The following is a 17,947-nucleotide window of genomic DNA, read 5'->3' as shown; positions in this document are numbered from 1 at the left end:
ATGTGTCTCACTGTTAGCTCCACTGTGGTCAGAAAGGGAACTGCAATTTTCAGAAGACATCCTGGGAGACTGTCATTCCTGCAATCGTGGTCTGCCTGTGACTCTGTCTGGGCCAGGGAGAATGTCACGGGTTAGACACGAGATTTGAGATTGTCCACCCATACTTCAGAAGTGCTAATCTCCTTCATGAAAGTTCGAAGAGGCAAAGCTAAGTTTCGTGACACTGTGTACAATTTTATGTACTAATTTGAGGAACATAAATATGGTTCGTCTTGTTGCACGGTTAGAAAGAGGGGTAGATAGCTTCTACTCTGATATGTGGGTCCTGAGTCAGGGCTGCTTCTTTCTCTTCTCCAGGCGACTCTGTATGGGATTGTGTCCAGCAAATATTAAGTGTCAGTACAACGAACACAATGTACTTTAATATGGGGTGCACAGGATGTTTGAAGAATCACTGTGATGGTGATAATACACTGCGACACTTAGGGCTGCTTTTTTTTCCTTTTTTTTTGAGTCCAGGATGAATCCACTTCATTCATAGTTTGTTTAAGAGAGACCAAGTTCTCTCTCTGGCACTGTTTGGTACCTCTTCTTGCTACTCACTTTTACAGCAATTCAAACTTTGAAGTTTGAATTCCAACCTCTTTCTGGACGAGCACTAGGTAAAAAGGCAGCCTTTAGGGTTAGGCAGCACAAAGTAAATTTTCAGCCCCATGAGCAGGAACTGAGTTACATGACTTGCATTACCATTAATGGGGGTCATGCTGGTAAATTCCTGTACACCACATTGAACATTTACTCATGAGTGCAGAATTGGCACAGCTAATGAAACTTGCCTTTCGGGTAGCATGGTGTTTCAGGAGATGAGTCTGACAGGCAGAAAGGACTGCTAAGTACCCAGATGAAAGTCTGGCTTTTAACTCCTTGAACATATTTCCAGAAAAGAATAGTGTGAATTAATGCTGGTTAGTGTTAGCTGTTCCTACTGTTAGGGATCAGTCTTGCTCCAGTAGGATTCCACAGAAGCAAAGACGATGCCTGAAATGTAAATGTGTGTGCTATCGTTTAGTGGTGCCAATTCGCTTTCTTGTGTATTTTCCAAGTACTACTTACTGTTACTTATTTTCTTTCGAATGTAGGCCAGTCCGCTTGCTAACACCAGCTTCTATAATCACAAACAAATTAAGTTCTTTTTTATAATTTTCCCCCCTGCTGCTTTCCCAAAGATGACCCCTCCTATGACTGGGCATCCCCCTGCTGATTTCCAGCTTACATTACTTATGGGCATCTTATCCCCATTTGTTCTTGTACTGTGTCCATTGCAGTGATAACATCTTCTCATTTCCAAAACTATTCCTTAGCCTTTACTTTGCTAGGCTAAACATGGCAGGTTGCTGTTGTCTGTTTGATAAGGTAAGCTTTCCATTGCCCTGGCTGCAGTTCTGTGCATCTGCTCTAGTTGGAAGTTACTTTTAATAGACAAAATCAAAATGGTCCACAATATTCTATCCTGTTCACTGTCATAAAATTTCCCTTATACCCATCTTCACAACAACCCACTGTTGTATTGCCTTTTTTATATTTTAATCACACCATTGTTCATAATTGTTTTGTAGTCAATTAATAGTTAATTTTTTCTTATTTTTCTTCATTTATAGCTGATGATCTTTGAGCCTGCAACAGAAATTCTTGTCATTAGATCCCAAATTTCATGTTCTGTGATTAATTGTCTTTCTAGGACTCAGCTATTCAAAGTGATTCATTTTTTTAATGCATGATACTCTAAATATCCTTTGTGTCACCAGCAAACTATATTTAGTATTAACCAAAATATTAAATTAATAAAATCAGTTTCACGATTCAATTCTGAAGAAACTCCTAACTTAGGCTCCCTCTGTTCCAGTCTTTTATTTATTTCACATTATTTCAGCTATAAAGTATTCCCTAGGCTAGGTGCTGAGATGATGATTAGTTTAGTGCTTGCCATATATAAGAGAAAAAAGAGCCCATGTCACATTAAATAACTCAGAAAATCTCTCTTCCCTTTCCCAGCAACATATTCTTCCATTTTGGGAAAAGCCTGATCTATCAAATGGGCCTTTTAACATGGTCAGAAAATCACTATGTGTTTGAATTAAGTATGGTTTGAACTGCCAATAGGTCTCTTTTCGTTCACCGGAATATTCCATTTCTTCTTCATCAGCTTATGGTTCTGTGTGGTCATCAGAGCAGAAGAGATGCCAGAGGTCTGCACTGCAATGACCAGTCAATGTCTAGAGAAACGCTTTGCAATTTCTACGTTAAATAAAAGTAGGGGGAAAAAACCAATTTGCCACTGCAGCTAGTTGACTGTGAAGGAGCAGCTGCAAACTGCTGAGTCTCATCAGGTTGCAATCTTGATTAACATTGGGCAGATCCCCCCTGCTGCGAGAATAAATACCCTGCCTTTGTCAAGGCTTCCATGTAAGAAACAATAGGTTATTTCAGTGAAGCACAAGAACGTAAATGTTAATCGAATCATTCCTCCAGATGAATAGAAGTAGCACCCAGAATGTAAACATTTTAATTTTGGAAGGGAAGGTCTGCCTGTCAGTGGGTTAATTTTCTATGTATTTTTTCATTTACTTTGAAAAGCTGCTCACTAACATTGTTATCATTGCATACAGTAACATTTTCAGCACTGCAAATAGGTATGCTTCCTGTCTTTCCAAGCTAGGCAGTGGCAAAGTCCAGGAAGTATCGGAAAAAATAAAATCTGCCTTAATATCATTCAAGAGAGGTCAAAACCTTACACTGTAAAACTGCCAAGCTATGTGACCACATTAGTTCTTGGTAGAGGAAATGGAAAATACTTTCCAACTGGAACTGACACCAGGAAACATCTTTTTAAAATGGTTTTTTATATATTGGGATAATTACCCTTAGAAATAAATCTGTATCTCTTTACACATGATGAAAGTGACTTTAGGTATTTTAACAAATTCATGTATGTACAAGCGAAACAGAAAGAATAAGCATTTATCAGCCTTACTGCTTCCTTGTTTGCTGTACAAATAAGAGATTTCAGTATGCAGTTGAGCAATATATGTTTTAAAGCAAGTGTACAGCAAACTACAGCATGATGCCCAGCCGTCTTCCTTTTTCATATGGTTACAACTGTTGTTGATCAACACATCATAAAAGTATCTCTTGGCTTTCAGTTGTGCCACGTGTCTGGGTCAGATCCCAGTGACTTCTCTCCTGTGAAGTGTCCCTTTGCCCATAGAGGAACAGCAGTAAAGTCCAGGGAGTTCAGCTCATTGCTTCTTTTGTGCCCATGAAGCCCTCAGAGATCCTGCACCAGTGGTAGATTAGGACTCTATACCTCTCTACCAACACTGAACATGGAAAACAGTTTTCTTATGGAATTTTCTAGTTCTTCACTGAGGCTGATATGCTGCTATTTATACATGCGCCCTTTTTTAACAGTCATGATGCACTTCTCCACTGGAGGAATCTGTCTCTTGAGTTTCTGTGTAGCAGATGTGGTCTCCTGCCAGTCACACTGGGGTACATCTTGTTAGTTAGGAAATTGATGGAGATGAAGGAGGTGTTCATGGTGGAGGCATGGAAGCTTGGTGTTTGGGGTTGGATTTGTGGTGGCCCTGTAGGCTTTCCTGCCTGTTGGGGTCACTGAATTTCCCCAGTTACCCGTAGCTGCTGAAGTGGGAAGAACAGCACCTGCCAGTGGGGTGATTACTGAGCCAGTAACAGTGGAGGTGTGAAGCTCAGTGTGCTAACTAGTTTTGTGGCCCATGTTCACCAGGGCACTTTGTGGGTGGGTGGGCAGCTGTCTCCCACTGCCTGGGTGAAGCCAGAAATCAGGACAAGCCAGAGCATTTATTGCCACTCTAAAACACACTTTCTTCCCATCTTCCATGCACCACCCACGGTGTTGGTGTATATGCCTGGGCCAAAGTGGCTGCATGAGCAAGCTCAGATCCATCCCTTATTTTTGATTGTCCCAACTCTGTGGGTTGATGATCTCTATTTTCCCGTGACTAGAAACCGGGGGGCTTCTCAGCCAGCTCAGCCGTAGGCAGTGGGTTTCCATGCCCTCCATCCTGTAGCTGGGCGGCACTCCCAGCAGGCACAAGCAATTTTCATCTAAGCTCCATCCCGGTCATCATACAACCTTTTGCTAAGGCCTTTATAATAACCTGCACTCAGTTTGTGGTAGCCCTGACAGAATACCCCCATCAGGGAAAATTTGATTTAAGCCTTTAGCCTCACTTGTGATATTATGTCATTTTATGTTTTTCTGTCTTTGGGCAGAAACAATGTTAAAATTCAAGTGACTTCATTCACTTGAGGTGAAAAGCTGCAAAATGAGCAGCATTTATTAGAGTTTGCTGTGCAGAAGTAAGAAAACGCCTCTTTGAAGCAATTTGGGACAAAGTGGTTCAGCAGCGGAAAAGACCAAAACCACTTCTGACCATGCTGTGTATCACACTGAGCATGTGTGGACCCTCTTTAAAGTCATCCATTGGGATTTTTTCTTGCCTAGATGTCATAGGTCAACTTAATTTCTGCTATTTTATTTACATATCCTATTTTAGTCCCCTTTGGGGAATAAGAAGTACGTTGTTGAGCTGGCTGAACCAGCATTTGAATTTCATGTGTATATAGCACTGTATGACATGTGCCGTTTATGTCTTGAAGCCCAACATTGGGCGATTAGGAATTCCTCATGGGCCTTCAGGAGAGAAGGTGGCCGTGGTGACCGTGGACGACTGTGACACAGCAGTGGCTGTGCGCTTTGGGAGCCTCATTGGAAACTACACCTGCGCTGCCCAGGGGACTCAGACTGGCTCGAAGAAGTAAGGAGTCCCTATATTTGCATTTTCCACTCACTCTCTTCTTCCAGGGGAGAGTCAACAGTGTGCAATTAACCACTAAGCAAATTAAGTTGGAAAAGCAGATATGATTCAACAAAAAAAAGTAACAAGGTTTAGTTTGGTAGGTGGAATTTGTTGGAGGCTACTGCAAGTGTCAGTACAGTGGGTGGAATGCAGAGAGTTTTGTGTAGATACAAACGTGCCCAAATTACTTGTAAAATGCAAAAAAAAAAAAAAAAAGAGACCTGGAGGTCAGTGTGGGTGGCCCCCAAAAAGCATCTACTCAGTATGAAAATGTAGAGAGAAGGGCAAATAAAATGCTAGACTTTATTAATGAAGGGGATGGCTGAAGAGCTTAATACTTCCATCACTTAAGTTGACAGTTCTATCTTAAAAGGAGATAAAGGAGCTACAGAAAAGGCCACTGAAAAATCATTAGGTATTAAAAAAACTTTCCTGTGAGGAAAGACTGAAAAGATTAGGAAAGACCGAAAAGATTAGTACCATTGAGCTTAAAGAAGAGATGGACAGCAAGCAACATAGTGGGGATATAAAATAATAGGTTATAGCAGAAAGACCATTGAGATGCACACGCTGCTCTAAAATCCCAAGAGAAGGAGAGACCGTAAAAATTAGGGCTAATTCAAACTGACCAAATGATGTACTTTTCACACAGAGTGGAGTCACTCAGTGCAACTTGCCTCCACCAAATGTTATTAAGACTGAGATCTTCAGAGGATTTAAAAAGGGTTGGCAGTGTATAATAATTAAGTGATTATATCAAAATCTACAGCATCTCAGCCCTTGTGCTGAGGAGCATAAGCCAGTCCCTGGGTGACTGGAGTCAGAAAGAAGTATCCTGTGGCTGCACATTTTTCCATAATTTTCATTTTCTTCTTCATACTGGCCACTGTTAAGGGCAGGTCATTGGATTCTGTACACATACGACAGCTCCTAAGTTAAAAGTTACGGTGTTTCTGGAAGGTCCTTTGATTACAAGCTCTGGAAGTGCTGAGGTAGCAGAGGGAAGTGTGTGGCAACACGGGTAAACTAAACAGCTCAAATGTGCTTATGGAAGCAGTAAGATAAAGAACAAAACAAAATAAACTATATGCAAGGAATGATGAGCGTTTCTTTGTTTCTTCAGATCTTTGGACCTAACTGGCCCTCTCCTCCTTGGCGGTGTCCCAAACTTGCCTGAAGATTTCCCAGTGCACAACAGACAGTTTATCGGCTGCATGAGGAACCTCTCTATCGACAGCAAGCCGATCGACATGGCTAGTTTCATTGCCAATAATGGCACTCTGCCAGGTATGAGCAACTACCGCCTCAAAAGTGAACACGAGAAAGCGCTTTGCCGTAGCTGCATGTGTAACAGGGCTTAGGATGTCGAAGGGGCTGGCACTGGGAGGACCCCTGGGAAGGGGCAGGGGACAGAGGGGTCTGAAATGGCCTCTGTCCCCCTCTTAGTTCCGCTGAGCGCAAAGCATTTGCCCCAAGCCATGTAGCAGGGCCTCGAAGTGCTGCTGGGCGTTGCGCAGCCACCGCATCACCAGCCCAGCTACATCCAGACCGGCTCAGTGCACCTTGTTTGTTTGATCAAGGTGCAGTCTGCACCCATGCTAGGGACGCACACAATAGCCCGTGGCACAGCGCACACTTACAGGATTAAGTGGCACACAGAAGAGGTCTGGGCTTGTTTAGACCTTCTGCATTGCTACAAGTTTCACCCAGGAATTTACAATTTACCCCCAAATGAAATTTTCATCTTTTTTTTTTTTTAATTACCTTTTAAATGTCACTTTGCTCTGAAAGCCAGTGGGATTAGTTCATGAAAAAGACATTCTTAATGACTTTTTCATTAATCATGTTTGTTCTGTAAATCAAATTCTGCAGTCCTCCAAATCTGAAACCTGCTTTATGAAGCAGCCTGTTGATGTTTCTATTTGGTTTCCAGTCCCTGGATCCCTGATCAGGATTAGTTCTGGTGTACAAAATGTTCTCATCCTCATAAAACTGGCTCTTACATGCAAGAGTGGCGAGTCCCTTCCTTCCACCCTGCTGAAGGTCTGTGTAAGAGCTAAATTGCAGTTCTTAAGTATGTTGCATTGATCATGGATTAAGAAGGGAGTCGTAGCATAAGCTTGAAACTTTTTTACAAGTTATGTCTCTAATACTAGTTAAACACAAGTTTTTATCTTATGGAAATGTACATCAGGAGGGGCATGAAGTGTTTGCTTTAGGCCTGTCTCTAACAGGGGATGCCAGGGGAAGAGTATAAAAATAGGACAAGCATGCAGTGATATTTGCCCAAAATTTTCCCTTAGTCCCCAAAGAAATACAGCTCAGTGAATGTATCTAATAGCCTTTGATAGATTTGTCTTTATGTATTTGACACTTGTGCAGCTCACGTAAACTTTTGCCATCCACATTTTGCTTCACTGACTTCAAGGTTATTAAAAAAAAACCCCAAACCTATAATGGTCATGTCTTCTTTTTACCTAAAAACTCAGATACAATAATTCAGAGCCTTTTGCTTGTTAAAACCATGCAAAGTAACTGTTTTCCTGAATTTCAGGCTGTGCAGCGCAGCGGAACTATTGTGAAACCAACTGGTGCCAGAACGGAGGCACGTGCGTCAACAAGTGGAACACGTACATCTGCGAGTGCCCCGTACGCTACGGAGGGAAAAACTGTGAGCAAGGTAGGATGCAGAGAGCTCTTCATGCGTAGTCATGTGTGCAGGTTTCATTACCTGTCATTAACATCTCATAGCATGTATGTCAAACTGTGATGCTTAAGGGATAGGTAACAGAAGATTGCAATTAAGACTAAAAATCACCCATTATCTATTTGAAATAATTTTAAGAGATCACCTAGATAATAAATATGATAGCTGACATACTGTCACGAATAACAGCAACTTTCATTGATTTACTTACATAAGCAAAGTAGTTCCGCAGAACTTGGCAGTATTTAGTAATTTGTTTATAGTAAAAATGCCTGATCCTAAGCCCCTTTAAATCAGTGGAAAGAATCCCGCTGACTTTACTGGGCTTTGACTCAAACCAGGGAAGAATGTGCAGTTTTAATCACCACTTTCTTGGCAAGAAGGCAGTCTCTGGTGAGTACAAGCACTTTCAGTTTTATTGGGTTTTTCTTCGATTGAACACAATGTGTGTATATGTGTAAAACCTCATTAATAAAGGATGAGGAAGGAGCAGCAGGTGTGTTTTATAGGGTGTGAAGAACTTGCAGTTAGTTTCTTCCCAAGGAAGCAAGGAGTTGTCTGCGTTAGGGGTCCCATGGGGTCAGCGCAGCAGCAGGCTGCCCGCTGTAAGGTGGCACCTTCACGTCTGGTGGAGGGTTGCTCGTTTGGAGTCTTCCTGGAGGCTTCCAGGAAAGAAAACATGCTTAAACTAGGCACGGCTTTCCTAGAAAGAGAAGGCCAAATTCTGGCCTCTGATGCAGATGTGGTAGGTCTTCATTTCTGTTGTCCCGCCATGACACTTAGCCCAGAATAGTTTGCAGTGTGATCAAGGATTTTGTTCTGTCCATGTATCTACCCCAGATCAGACATTCTTGATTACTCTCAGCAGGGTGTGGACCCTGGAATAGCAGGTCCCCAAGCTGAGGTGCACACACCACAGTGATTTGCAAACCACTAGCACAGTATGCCTCAGCCTGGGCCAGATCTAGATGGTGGCAACTGCTCTCCCCTTGCCTGAGAAGCAGCAGCTTAGGAGTAGAGGACACATAGTTAAGTTTCTGGCTTGGAAGTAAGTGTCTGCAGGGTGAGGGACAGGGAAAAGGAATGATTGAGGCCTCTTCCTATGTCCCACGTCATGCAGAGCCCGGAGCTGCTATTACTGCCCCTAGCAAGGTACCTGCTTTCTATAGCAGCTCCTCAAATATTTTGAGCTCTCGGGGTTTGTATGAAGATCTAATTTTTCCATGTGTCTCATGTCAAGTATCTTTGTCAGTGAAGTTCTGGTGTTTTCTTCATGATAGGCTGGTCTCTGTGGTACAAACCCACGCTGATGTCTCCTGAGAGAGTGCCAGGGCCCAACTCTGGTGTGACCTGCACTGGGGTAAATGGGAAGTAGTGCTATCGCATGCAAGGACTATCCTTTCCTCTGTCTTTAGCTTGGTTTTGAAATGGAATTTCAAAATTCAGTCAAATGTGTGTTTTATTCATCATTTTCTTATCCCAAACTCAAGACCAAAACATGAAGTTTTGGGCTCAGAACTACTCTGTAGCCATCACTGGAAACTCATTTTAAGTTCAAGTAATACAGATGACGACAATCACAGGATCACTGTTCCCCCTGCCACCGCGGTCTCCTCTGCCTCCAGTGCTGTGCATTCCTGCATGTCCCCTTTGTCATTTGGTAACCCCGTGTTCTTGCTGATGCTTCAATTTGTATGGGTTTTTCATAGTCTGAGGGCAGCAGGCTGCTTGCTTCTTTGATGATATTTGTGGGGCAAAGTGTCCCTAAGGAAAAATTGTAAGCCAAGAAAGAAATGAGTTTTTCTGAAATGTCCAGGAGCCTGAAGTTAAAGTCAGGAGGCTATACGATACTCCTGGCTTTCAGGTTGCTCATTTGAGTGCTCAGATATGATCCTAACAGCAGTAGCCATTATTAGGCAGCTATTTTTTAAAGTCTTAGCTAGCATATTTGCATTCTTGTGTTGGAGTGATTGGCTGATGCATTTCTTCAATCCCTTTGGCAGTGCTGGATCTGCTTCAGGTTCACAGCCAGCAATGGCTTTGGCAAGTTAAGAATTCAACTTTTTTGGTTGCCCACTCTTCAGAAAGTCTGGGATCTGGTCTGCACTAGTGAGGATCGGGTGTTTTGCCTTCACCACCCTCCTAGAACCTGCTGACTCACCTTCTGGCAGCTCCCATCTCCCTCTGCTGACATATAGAAGGGAGATAAAATTAGGGAAAAATTAGTTTCACCTTTGTTGTAGTTTAATTCTTTTAAAAATTGAGATACTGCAATGCTGTGAAGATCTACCAGCTGTGCCCAACTTGCTCTTGGATGGCTAATGTTGCACAAGCCTTGGGCTGAACACCACAGGTTTGCACCAAAACATAAGCCTGTCACATGTCCTACACCCAAACTCCAGGTGACATCCCGATGTTGGCAGTGTGTTTCCCTAGGCCCTCTGTCTCCACAGTGAATAGCCCTCACGTCTTTCTGATGGCCTTTTAAATGTAGGAGTCTCTTAAAAGTGTATGTAGATACACAGGCAGCGCTTCAAAGTGACAAACCCTGTGAGAAAACAGTTAGTTTGCATCACTGCATCACCGATGTCAGGGAGAAGCTGTGCTTGGAAGCACGTGCGTTCGCCTCTGTGGTGACAGGCGTGGTCAGGTGCCATCTGGGTACATCAGATGTGGCCACCAGCCCCTCCATAGAGACACCGGGTCCCAGGCATGGGGAAGGGCTGGGGGGAGGGGGGAGGTCAGAGGGGGCTGACGGATGGGGATTTCTGTTTTACTAGCAGGGGAAGGTGCACCCTGGCCCCGGGGAAGGGAGGGGAGTTGGGAGGAGGTGTGGGAAGGGAATGGTATTTGCAAGCACCGAAAGTCACCACTGGTGAGAAAAGGAAGAAGGTGGCTAATTGCCATGCCAGTCCAGTTCTCCCAGGAGCTGAGCCGAAACGCCTGCAAACTGCATTCCCAGCCTCCAGCAGGTGGGAAGGCCACAAGGTTTGCATCCTGGCTCCACTCTCCAGAGGCAGGCAGACTTAAAAATCTCAGCAACAGTCTAGAAAACCACTAGCAAAGAGGTTGGAAGTTGAGGTCATTGTGAAGGTCGGCAGGGTAGAGGAGGGAGGAGAAGGCTGACCTTTGTACCCATGAGCAGAAGGAGGAAATGATCATGCTCGACACTGATGTCCTGGTTACTTTTACATTGATGTGGTGCAGTGCAGGCTGATGAACCATGCCCTGGCCCAGCCAGCCAAAACTCAAGTACCAGATTCAAGTTTTAAGCAAGCTGGGGACATCTGTGTCTGGTGGCAAACTGATTTAAATTGCTGTCTGGGTTTCAAGAGCACACTAAGCTTCAGTTGTTCCACTGTATGCCCCCACTAGCATTTGTGGAGGACTGAGTGTGACGGCAAAGCAGAGATGACAGTCTGGAGCCAGGAGGAGAGGGGCTGCCCACTGGGGCTGCCTGCACTTACCCCAGGGTGAGGTCATCGGGTGACCACACCGTAGAGAAGGGCAAGTCAAGTTACACCTCTGGCTTGGCTAGTGCTAGTCCACTAGTCACTAGCATCTTGTTTCTCATGAATAGGGAGCTGAAGAGCCTGCAGACAGCACTTTCTTCCAACTCCTATGCTCTCCCACAACCTTTCCCTTTATGGAGACCGGCAAGGCAGAGATATCAGAATTTGGGGTTTGGGGCTTCCTCCCTCAAAAATATGCAACTTTATATCAACCTGACTCCATCTTCTGCAATGATGTTGTACCTCCACCTTTTTCGAAGGACTTGCCATTTTAAAGTAACATGTACACATTTGTATAAACATGATCTCTCTTACTACAAGAAAATCCAGAAGAGTCAGCAGATATGGTAGTTTGGAGCAGAAGAGGAAGGAGACTTAACCCCTGTCATCTCACTGACCATCCACATGGGCTCAGTGCATGACAAGACAGAAGGCTGGGTGCCAATCTGTGGTGGTTGTACCCAGTCTCTAAGGCCCGCTTCCACTTGCAAAAATCTGCCATGAACTTGACCAGCTTGCCCATGAGTGAGGACATCAGGCAGGGGCTGACTGCAGATTCTGCTACAAGGTGCCACGCATGGTGGAGGTGCCATATGAGGTGCTGCAAATAGCACAGAGCTCCCACGGCTTAATTTGTGCTTCTAATCTGTGGGATCAACTAATCCATGGTACTATAGTTCCTGTCACCCGAGTAACTACTCTAAAAGTCCAAAGGGTAGGTGTTCCCCTGTTTTCCATCAACAAAGTGCTTTCCATTGAAGGCTGTCATTGGTGTCTCCCCGTAGGAGCGGCGTTCTTGCAAGGTTAGAGAGGAGGGCAACTCTTCAGCTATCACCTCGAGATATTTAAGGCAGATGATTTAGGCAATTCCACACAAGCATTCTCCCTGTGAAAAGGCTGCATAGCTGAGACAGCTGAATAATCTGGCCCTGGAGTATTTATAAGTAATTAGTATTTCCTGTTGCCTCCCAGACTTTTCCTCTGTGTTTGTTAATTAGAAGCAGGTAATCAAGGATATGTTGAAAACATCTGCAGCAAGTGTTGCCCTCATACTTCCTGCTCTGTCCACCCACTCATCAGCAGGACTGTATCAGTAGAGATCCTGAGCTCACCTTTCTAGGAATACCTCTCATCTGTGTAATGAGATGTGTGGAGGTGCTGCCTTTGAGTGCAGGCACTGAGACAAGGTGCCTGCCCCACAACAAGGGTAGGTTGTGAATTTACAGTATTATCAGCTGCTTCATAGTAACTCCCCTAGACTGGCTCTTACTCCATAGCAGATTAAAAACAGCTCAGTGGAAGAGGGACTAGCTACCTTGCGCCATCACCGCAACATAGTGCCATCACCATGACATAGCTTCATTTCTCCTCTTAACCTTCATCCTGAAGGATATCAACAGTTTCCTGTCTTTTGATTTACAGCAATGCCTTCCCCTCAGCGTTTCAGTGGTGAAAGCATTATCATTTGGAGTGACCTTGACATTACCATCTCTGTGCCATGGTACATTGGGCTGATGTTCAGAACCCGGAAGGTCAATGGCATGTTAATGCAAGCCAATGCTGGGGCTGCATCCAAGATCAACATTCAGGTAAAAATGTGCTGCCTTTGGTTAGAAAAGAATTAAGAAATGCTCCCCATCAGTGCATATGGCCACATGAACTACATAGCTTCATCCACCCAGCTAAATGCACATCAATAAATACAAGTGATTTCTTCACCCTTTTACACAGATCGAAAGATCAATGATCAAAAGTTCGTTGTAAAATTCAGATTCCTTGGTTTAAGATTTTTTTTTAAACAGAGGTAGTAGTGTGCACTAATATAGACACAAAAGATGTCTCTTGATTGTTTGGGGTTTTTTTTGTCAGTAGGGTAAGTTAGAGTCTGAATGTCCAAAGTTAGACAAGGAGTTATTGCAAGTGTTCCCTTCTTTACTGTTTGGGCTTTTCTCCCTTTTGGGTTGTATTAGTAAACATTATTATCTTGCCCTCTGCCCCCTTCTGCATCAAATACACATATCTAGCAAAAATAGGCATGATTGTTTTTTCAACAGATACTGAACAACTATGTGCAGTTTGAAGTGTACAGCGGCCTGAGCCAGGTTGCTAGTTTGAAGATGAGCCAGTCACGAGTCAGTGATGGGGAATGGCATCATTTGTTAATAGAGCTGAAGAGTGCTAAAGATGGTAAAGACATCAAGTACCTCGCTGTCATGTCCTTGGACTATGGGATGTACCAGGTAAGGCAGCATCATTACTTGGCCACTAAGCACTACAGAAATGTTTTTAGGAGAAAGTAGGATAAAGCATTGTGGACAAATACTTACACTGTGACCCGTGCAGTGATTTGTGCCTAATGAAGTTAAATTAATTTATTAAGCCTAATGGTAAGATATCTTATGAACAGGTCTGTAAAACGTCGCATTCAGATGTCTAGCTCCTCACTGCTTTGATATTTTTTCTGTAATCTACTGTCAGCTACTGCTTGACTCCATCACTACAGAAAGTAAGCTGTCTGTGTCACAGAGGATGATAGTCCATCTTATTGACTGTCCTTTTCCTCAACAGAGCACTGTGCAGATTGGAAATCAACTACCTGGACTGAAAATGAAAAGCATCATTGTGGGAGGTGTCTCTGGAGACCAACTCTCTGTTCAGCAGGGATTTTATGGCTGTATGCAGGTATGAAATGAAAAGTGTAGCAACAAACTTTGAACTTTTACGAAAATGCTCGTGTGAAAATGTGGTGGTTTCTTTCATGTTCATCCCTGAACATTTCTGTTTCCTCCATCAAAATATCTAAGAATCAAAATACTAAAGTCCACCCACTTTCCCAGGTACAAATCTGGTCTCACAGGGGAACAGCGTTTGGAAAAAAATCTAGGTTTGGCTCATCAGATGGTGTTTCTTTAAAATGTAGCCTCATGGATTAATGAAGTAGTGAAACACATAGTACTGTATTCTGAATGAAGACTCTAATTTAAAAATAATTGTCTTTTGTCACCAGGGAGTAAGAATGGGAGAGACATCTACAAATATAGCTACACTCAACATGAAACAGGCTATCAAGATCAATGTGAAGGAGGGTTGCGAAGTGGATAATCCCTGTGATTCCAACCCGTGTCCCCAGCACAGCTACTGCAGTGACGACTGGGACAGCTACTCCTGCATCTGTGACCCAGGTAACGCAGTGACCATCCTGTGCAGTCATCCAGGAGCTGGATCACATCTTCATATGCTCATCAGAAGAGCAGCGGTGGCAGCAGCATGCTTGCAAAGTGCTCATCTTCTGATTCTTCCTCTTCCAATCAGTATTATCTTTCTCAGTCTTACTGTAGCACCCTTGAAACTGCAGTCATGGACTAAGGATCATTCGTTCTAGGCAATGTATCAACCAAACAGAAAGACAGTTTCTGGTCCGAAGGGCTCTTTCTGTGCACCTCCCCTTTTCTTTTTGTCTGTTTTCTTTTTCTTTTCTTTTCTTTTTCTTTCCCAGCCTTTTCTGCTGCTGGATTTCAGTCTCACACCCTGCATCCTAATTGAGATACTTGAATGTTTTCTCTGTTTTGGTGCATGTAGCCTGCACATGCTGTCAGCACCCAGCACAGTCACCTCCCATACATGCAGGGAGAGAATACAAAACTATTTGTAACTCATGCCCTGAATGTAAAACTGGGAACCAAAGGCACAAGGGTGCCTCAAGCATGCTAACAGACTGTCAAAAAGAACAGCCCACTATCTTTTTTTGCTGAGAGGGAAAAGAGTACCTTCTTTCTGACAGTATCTCAGGGGGAATCTACTGATTATTGAAGATGTGTTATTAGTGTATAAGCTTAAGATGGACTTTTGGAGACATGCAAATCGTAAATTACAATGGTTGCTGTAATTTTATGACCCTGTCTCCCCAGGGTACTTTGGGAGAGACTGTGTTGATGTATGTAACTTGAACCCATGTGAGCATGTCTCCACGTGTGTGCACAAACCTAGCTCATCCCATGGCTACACCTGCGAATGTGGACAAAGCTACTATGGACAGTACTGCGAGAGCAAGTAAGAGAATTATTTTTGTTCTTGGTTTCTTGATCCTTCCAGGTACCTCTTCCTCTGAGGCAGCAGTCCTCCCCCTTCCTTTTCTGCTTCAGTTAGCTTTCCTGTTACAATTCGAGTGTTCATAGTAGATGGTGTTTGCAGGCTCCCTGCCCTTTGGCACTCCTGAGCTCTTTTCCCGAAGACCAGGCAAACTTCTGTATACTCAGGGGCCACGTTTCTTCATCAGCAGCTCAGGGGCTAGATCAGCTGTGCTATGTTACACAGCACTGCATCTGACCTGTACCTTGTGATGGGCTTGGCCTGAGTTTGCTCTGCACCTCTCCTTCAGCTCCCCCAGCACACACACAGAGCGATGCACCCAGTTAGGTGGCCTGTGGCCAGATAAAATGGCTTTGCAGTTTGGGTCTAGTCCCTGGGCTGGCAAAAAGCCATCTCTTCTGGACAGTCTGGGAGGCCTATGTCCTGTTGCTGTGTAGGGGAAACGTGCTGATTCCCTTGCCACCAGCTTCCTGGTCTCAGATAAGCATTCAGCAACTGACCTCCTCTTATCCCAGAGACTGCACTTTGATTTACTGTAATATGGGCCATTCATGATGTGCAAATGAAGTACATTTGTCTGCCCATTTAGGAATAGCTCATGTGATGTTTCGTTCCCTTTGAAAACTGCAAGCTTCTTCCTCTGCCTTTTGTTGTGTGGGCTTGCAAATGTTGGCTGTCCTGTTGCCAGATTCGTCTTTCATTCCTTTGGATTAGCAACGCAGAGACGTCCCTTGTCATTACATCATGTTAAGGGTGGCATTGTGTTTTTTTATCTTATAAAGCATAGAAGTACAAACCTGGCGATTACTGTAAACAAAATCCAGCATGAGCTTTGGAACAGACAGCAAACAGCTTTTCTTTCCTAAAATGAGCAGCAGGGAGGGGATCCCTTGTGCATTATGGTGATCACAGACTCAGCAGTGTAGTCCTTCAAGCTATTGCTTGACAAAGACTTCCAGCTAGCAGAAACCCTGGTCACTGCCCCAGCCCCTTCCCAGCGCTCTCCTTGCCAGCACTAGTGTTGGGGCATCTGTGGGATAACCTGCTCAGAAGCTCACCCAGCAGAAATGAACCAGCGAAAACGAGGGTTATCTTTCAGCAGGGGTGGCTTTTGGGTTGCCAACCTTCCCTCTTCCATGTCATCAACCATATGTGTCCTCCTCCTCCCCTGTGGCAGACCAGGGCTTTTCAGACCCTGTGGTGAGCTGGCTGAGAAAGCCAGGTTGGCTGAAAGTAGTGACTTCTCTTTATAGGGTGAGCTTGCAGACAGCTTTGCACCTGAGCTGGTGTCCCTGCATGGCAGGGCTGGGACAGGAACCTGTGGTGGGGGGTTGTGGGATATAAAGTGTTGGGGAGCTGCACCCTGAGGCCATTTGTGGTGGTAGGGAAACCAGGGCACAGGCTCAGCACCGCCTGCAGTTGCTGGAGCTGTTGAAGTGCTAGCACAGCCCGACACAGGCTGTCCAGCCTGCCCCAGCCAGCGCTTTCCCCGGCATGGGGCTGATGTGACCAGGACCATTTCCACTAGGCAGTGTGGGCCCCATCCCCCTCTCCAAGAGGAAAGAGCATTTTATTTGCTGATACGGATGTATACTCCTTATGTAGAGGAGCTGGTCTTGAAAACATTTAGGGAAGTGTTCCCTCTAGGGTTTCGTAGCACTGAAAATCTTTATTTTCTGTATTACAGTGTATATGTATTTATATATGTATTGATGGTTGACTGCTGCAGTGAGATACATTACACTCTATAAGCTGATAGAGTTGAGTGCAGATTTGGCCCAAAGCTCTTTTTTTCCCGCCTTTTAAGAGGAAGCTTAAAAGAACAAACTTTCAATTTGATTTTCTTTTATAGGATTGACTTGCCTTGTCCCAGAGGCTGGTGGGGAAATCCCATCTGTGGCCCATGTAATTGTGAGACTAGTAAAGGGTTTGATTCTGATTGCAATAAGACCAATGGAGAATGCCACTGCAAGGTAAGCAGAAGAAACCAGTCTTAAGTCAAAATTTCTTTAGTTTAAAAAGTAACTATACGACTAATAACTACAGCAAGTGAGAACCAGAAACAAAGTACACCCAGTTGTGCTTTGTATCATATATGTATGTGCGCAGTGTAGTTAATCTTTACCTAAAACATTTTGCTGGCACCGCCCTTCACAAAATCATACTGTGCAGCTCTTATCTTATTTGCGTTTGGAAAGCAAAACTGAGAGGTTGAAAGCCTGGCTCTGATCTCTCTGAAGTGCAGCCTGGTTTATCGAGGGAGATCAGACCAGGGTGCAGAGGAGTGCCGGTGGTGTTTTGTGTATCACAAGTGAGTAATAGCCATGAAACAGCTCAAGCCAGCTGGGTGAAGCTCTCCCCTGTGCAATGGCCAGCAAAAGGCGTAGCAGCTGGAGAGAGGTAAATAATATGAGAGGCTAAATGCTTTCCTCAGTGATGGCTCTGTCGAGTTTAAAAGGAATTCCCAGTGGACAGGCAGGGGGGTGGACAGGCAGGGGATGCGGGAGGGGAGGCGCCACCCTCCTGAAGGTTTTACAAAGGACTTCTCACAATAGGTTTTACAATAGGCTTGAATGACATCAGAGGAGCTGTGCCTGCACAGACCAGCAGCAGCGAATCTGGCCCCATACTCCTTTCCAAAATGCCAGCAGGACACACAGCCACTGTTGCGTTAAATCGAGTCAGTGGGGTGCCAGCACCATGCTCTTGTGTAATCGCATAACGCCTCAGATCAAAAG

At 44.3% G+C, this 17,947-nt stretch overlaps 1 protein-coding gene across 1 annotated transcript in view; it reads left to right on the top strand.

Moving 5' to 3' along the window:
- The window catches only part of CELSR1 (cadherin EGF LAG seven-pass G-type receptor 1), a 173,857-nt gene that overhangs the window by 119,829 nt on the left and 36,081 nt on the right, over window positions 1-17,947 (top strand). The window contains exons 6-14 of the mRNA XM_075712916.1: window positions 4,702-4,859; window positions 6,025-6,188; window positions 7,456-7,581; window positions 12,543-12,709; window positions 13,175-13,360; window positions 13,689-13,802; window positions 14,128-14,302; window positions 15,029-15,170; window positions 17,062-17,182. Of these exons, the coding sequence (XP_075569031.1) occupies window positions 4,702-4,859; window positions 6,025-6,188; window positions 7,456-7,581; window positions 12,543-12,709; window positions 13,175-13,360; window positions 13,689-13,802; window positions 14,128-14,302; window positions 15,029-15,170; window positions 17,062-17,182 (1,353 nt within the window). The remainder of the gene's footprint in view (window positions 1-4,701; window positions 4,860-6,024; window positions 6,189-7,455; window positions 7,582-12,542; window positions 12,710-13,174; window positions 13,361-13,688; window positions 13,803-14,127; window positions 14,303-15,028; window positions 15,171-17,061; window positions 17,183-17,947) is intronic.

Source organism: Pelecanus crispus, chromosome 1, assembly GCF_030463565.1.
Source record: "Pelecanus crispus isolate bPelCri1 chromosome 1, bPelCri1.pri, whole genome shotgun sequence".
NCBI classification, from domain to species: Eukaryota; Metazoa; Chordata; class Aves; order Pelecaniformes; family Pelecanidae; genus Pelecanus; species Pelecanus crispus.
This window is presented reverse-complemented; position numbering and strand designations above follow the sequence as displayed.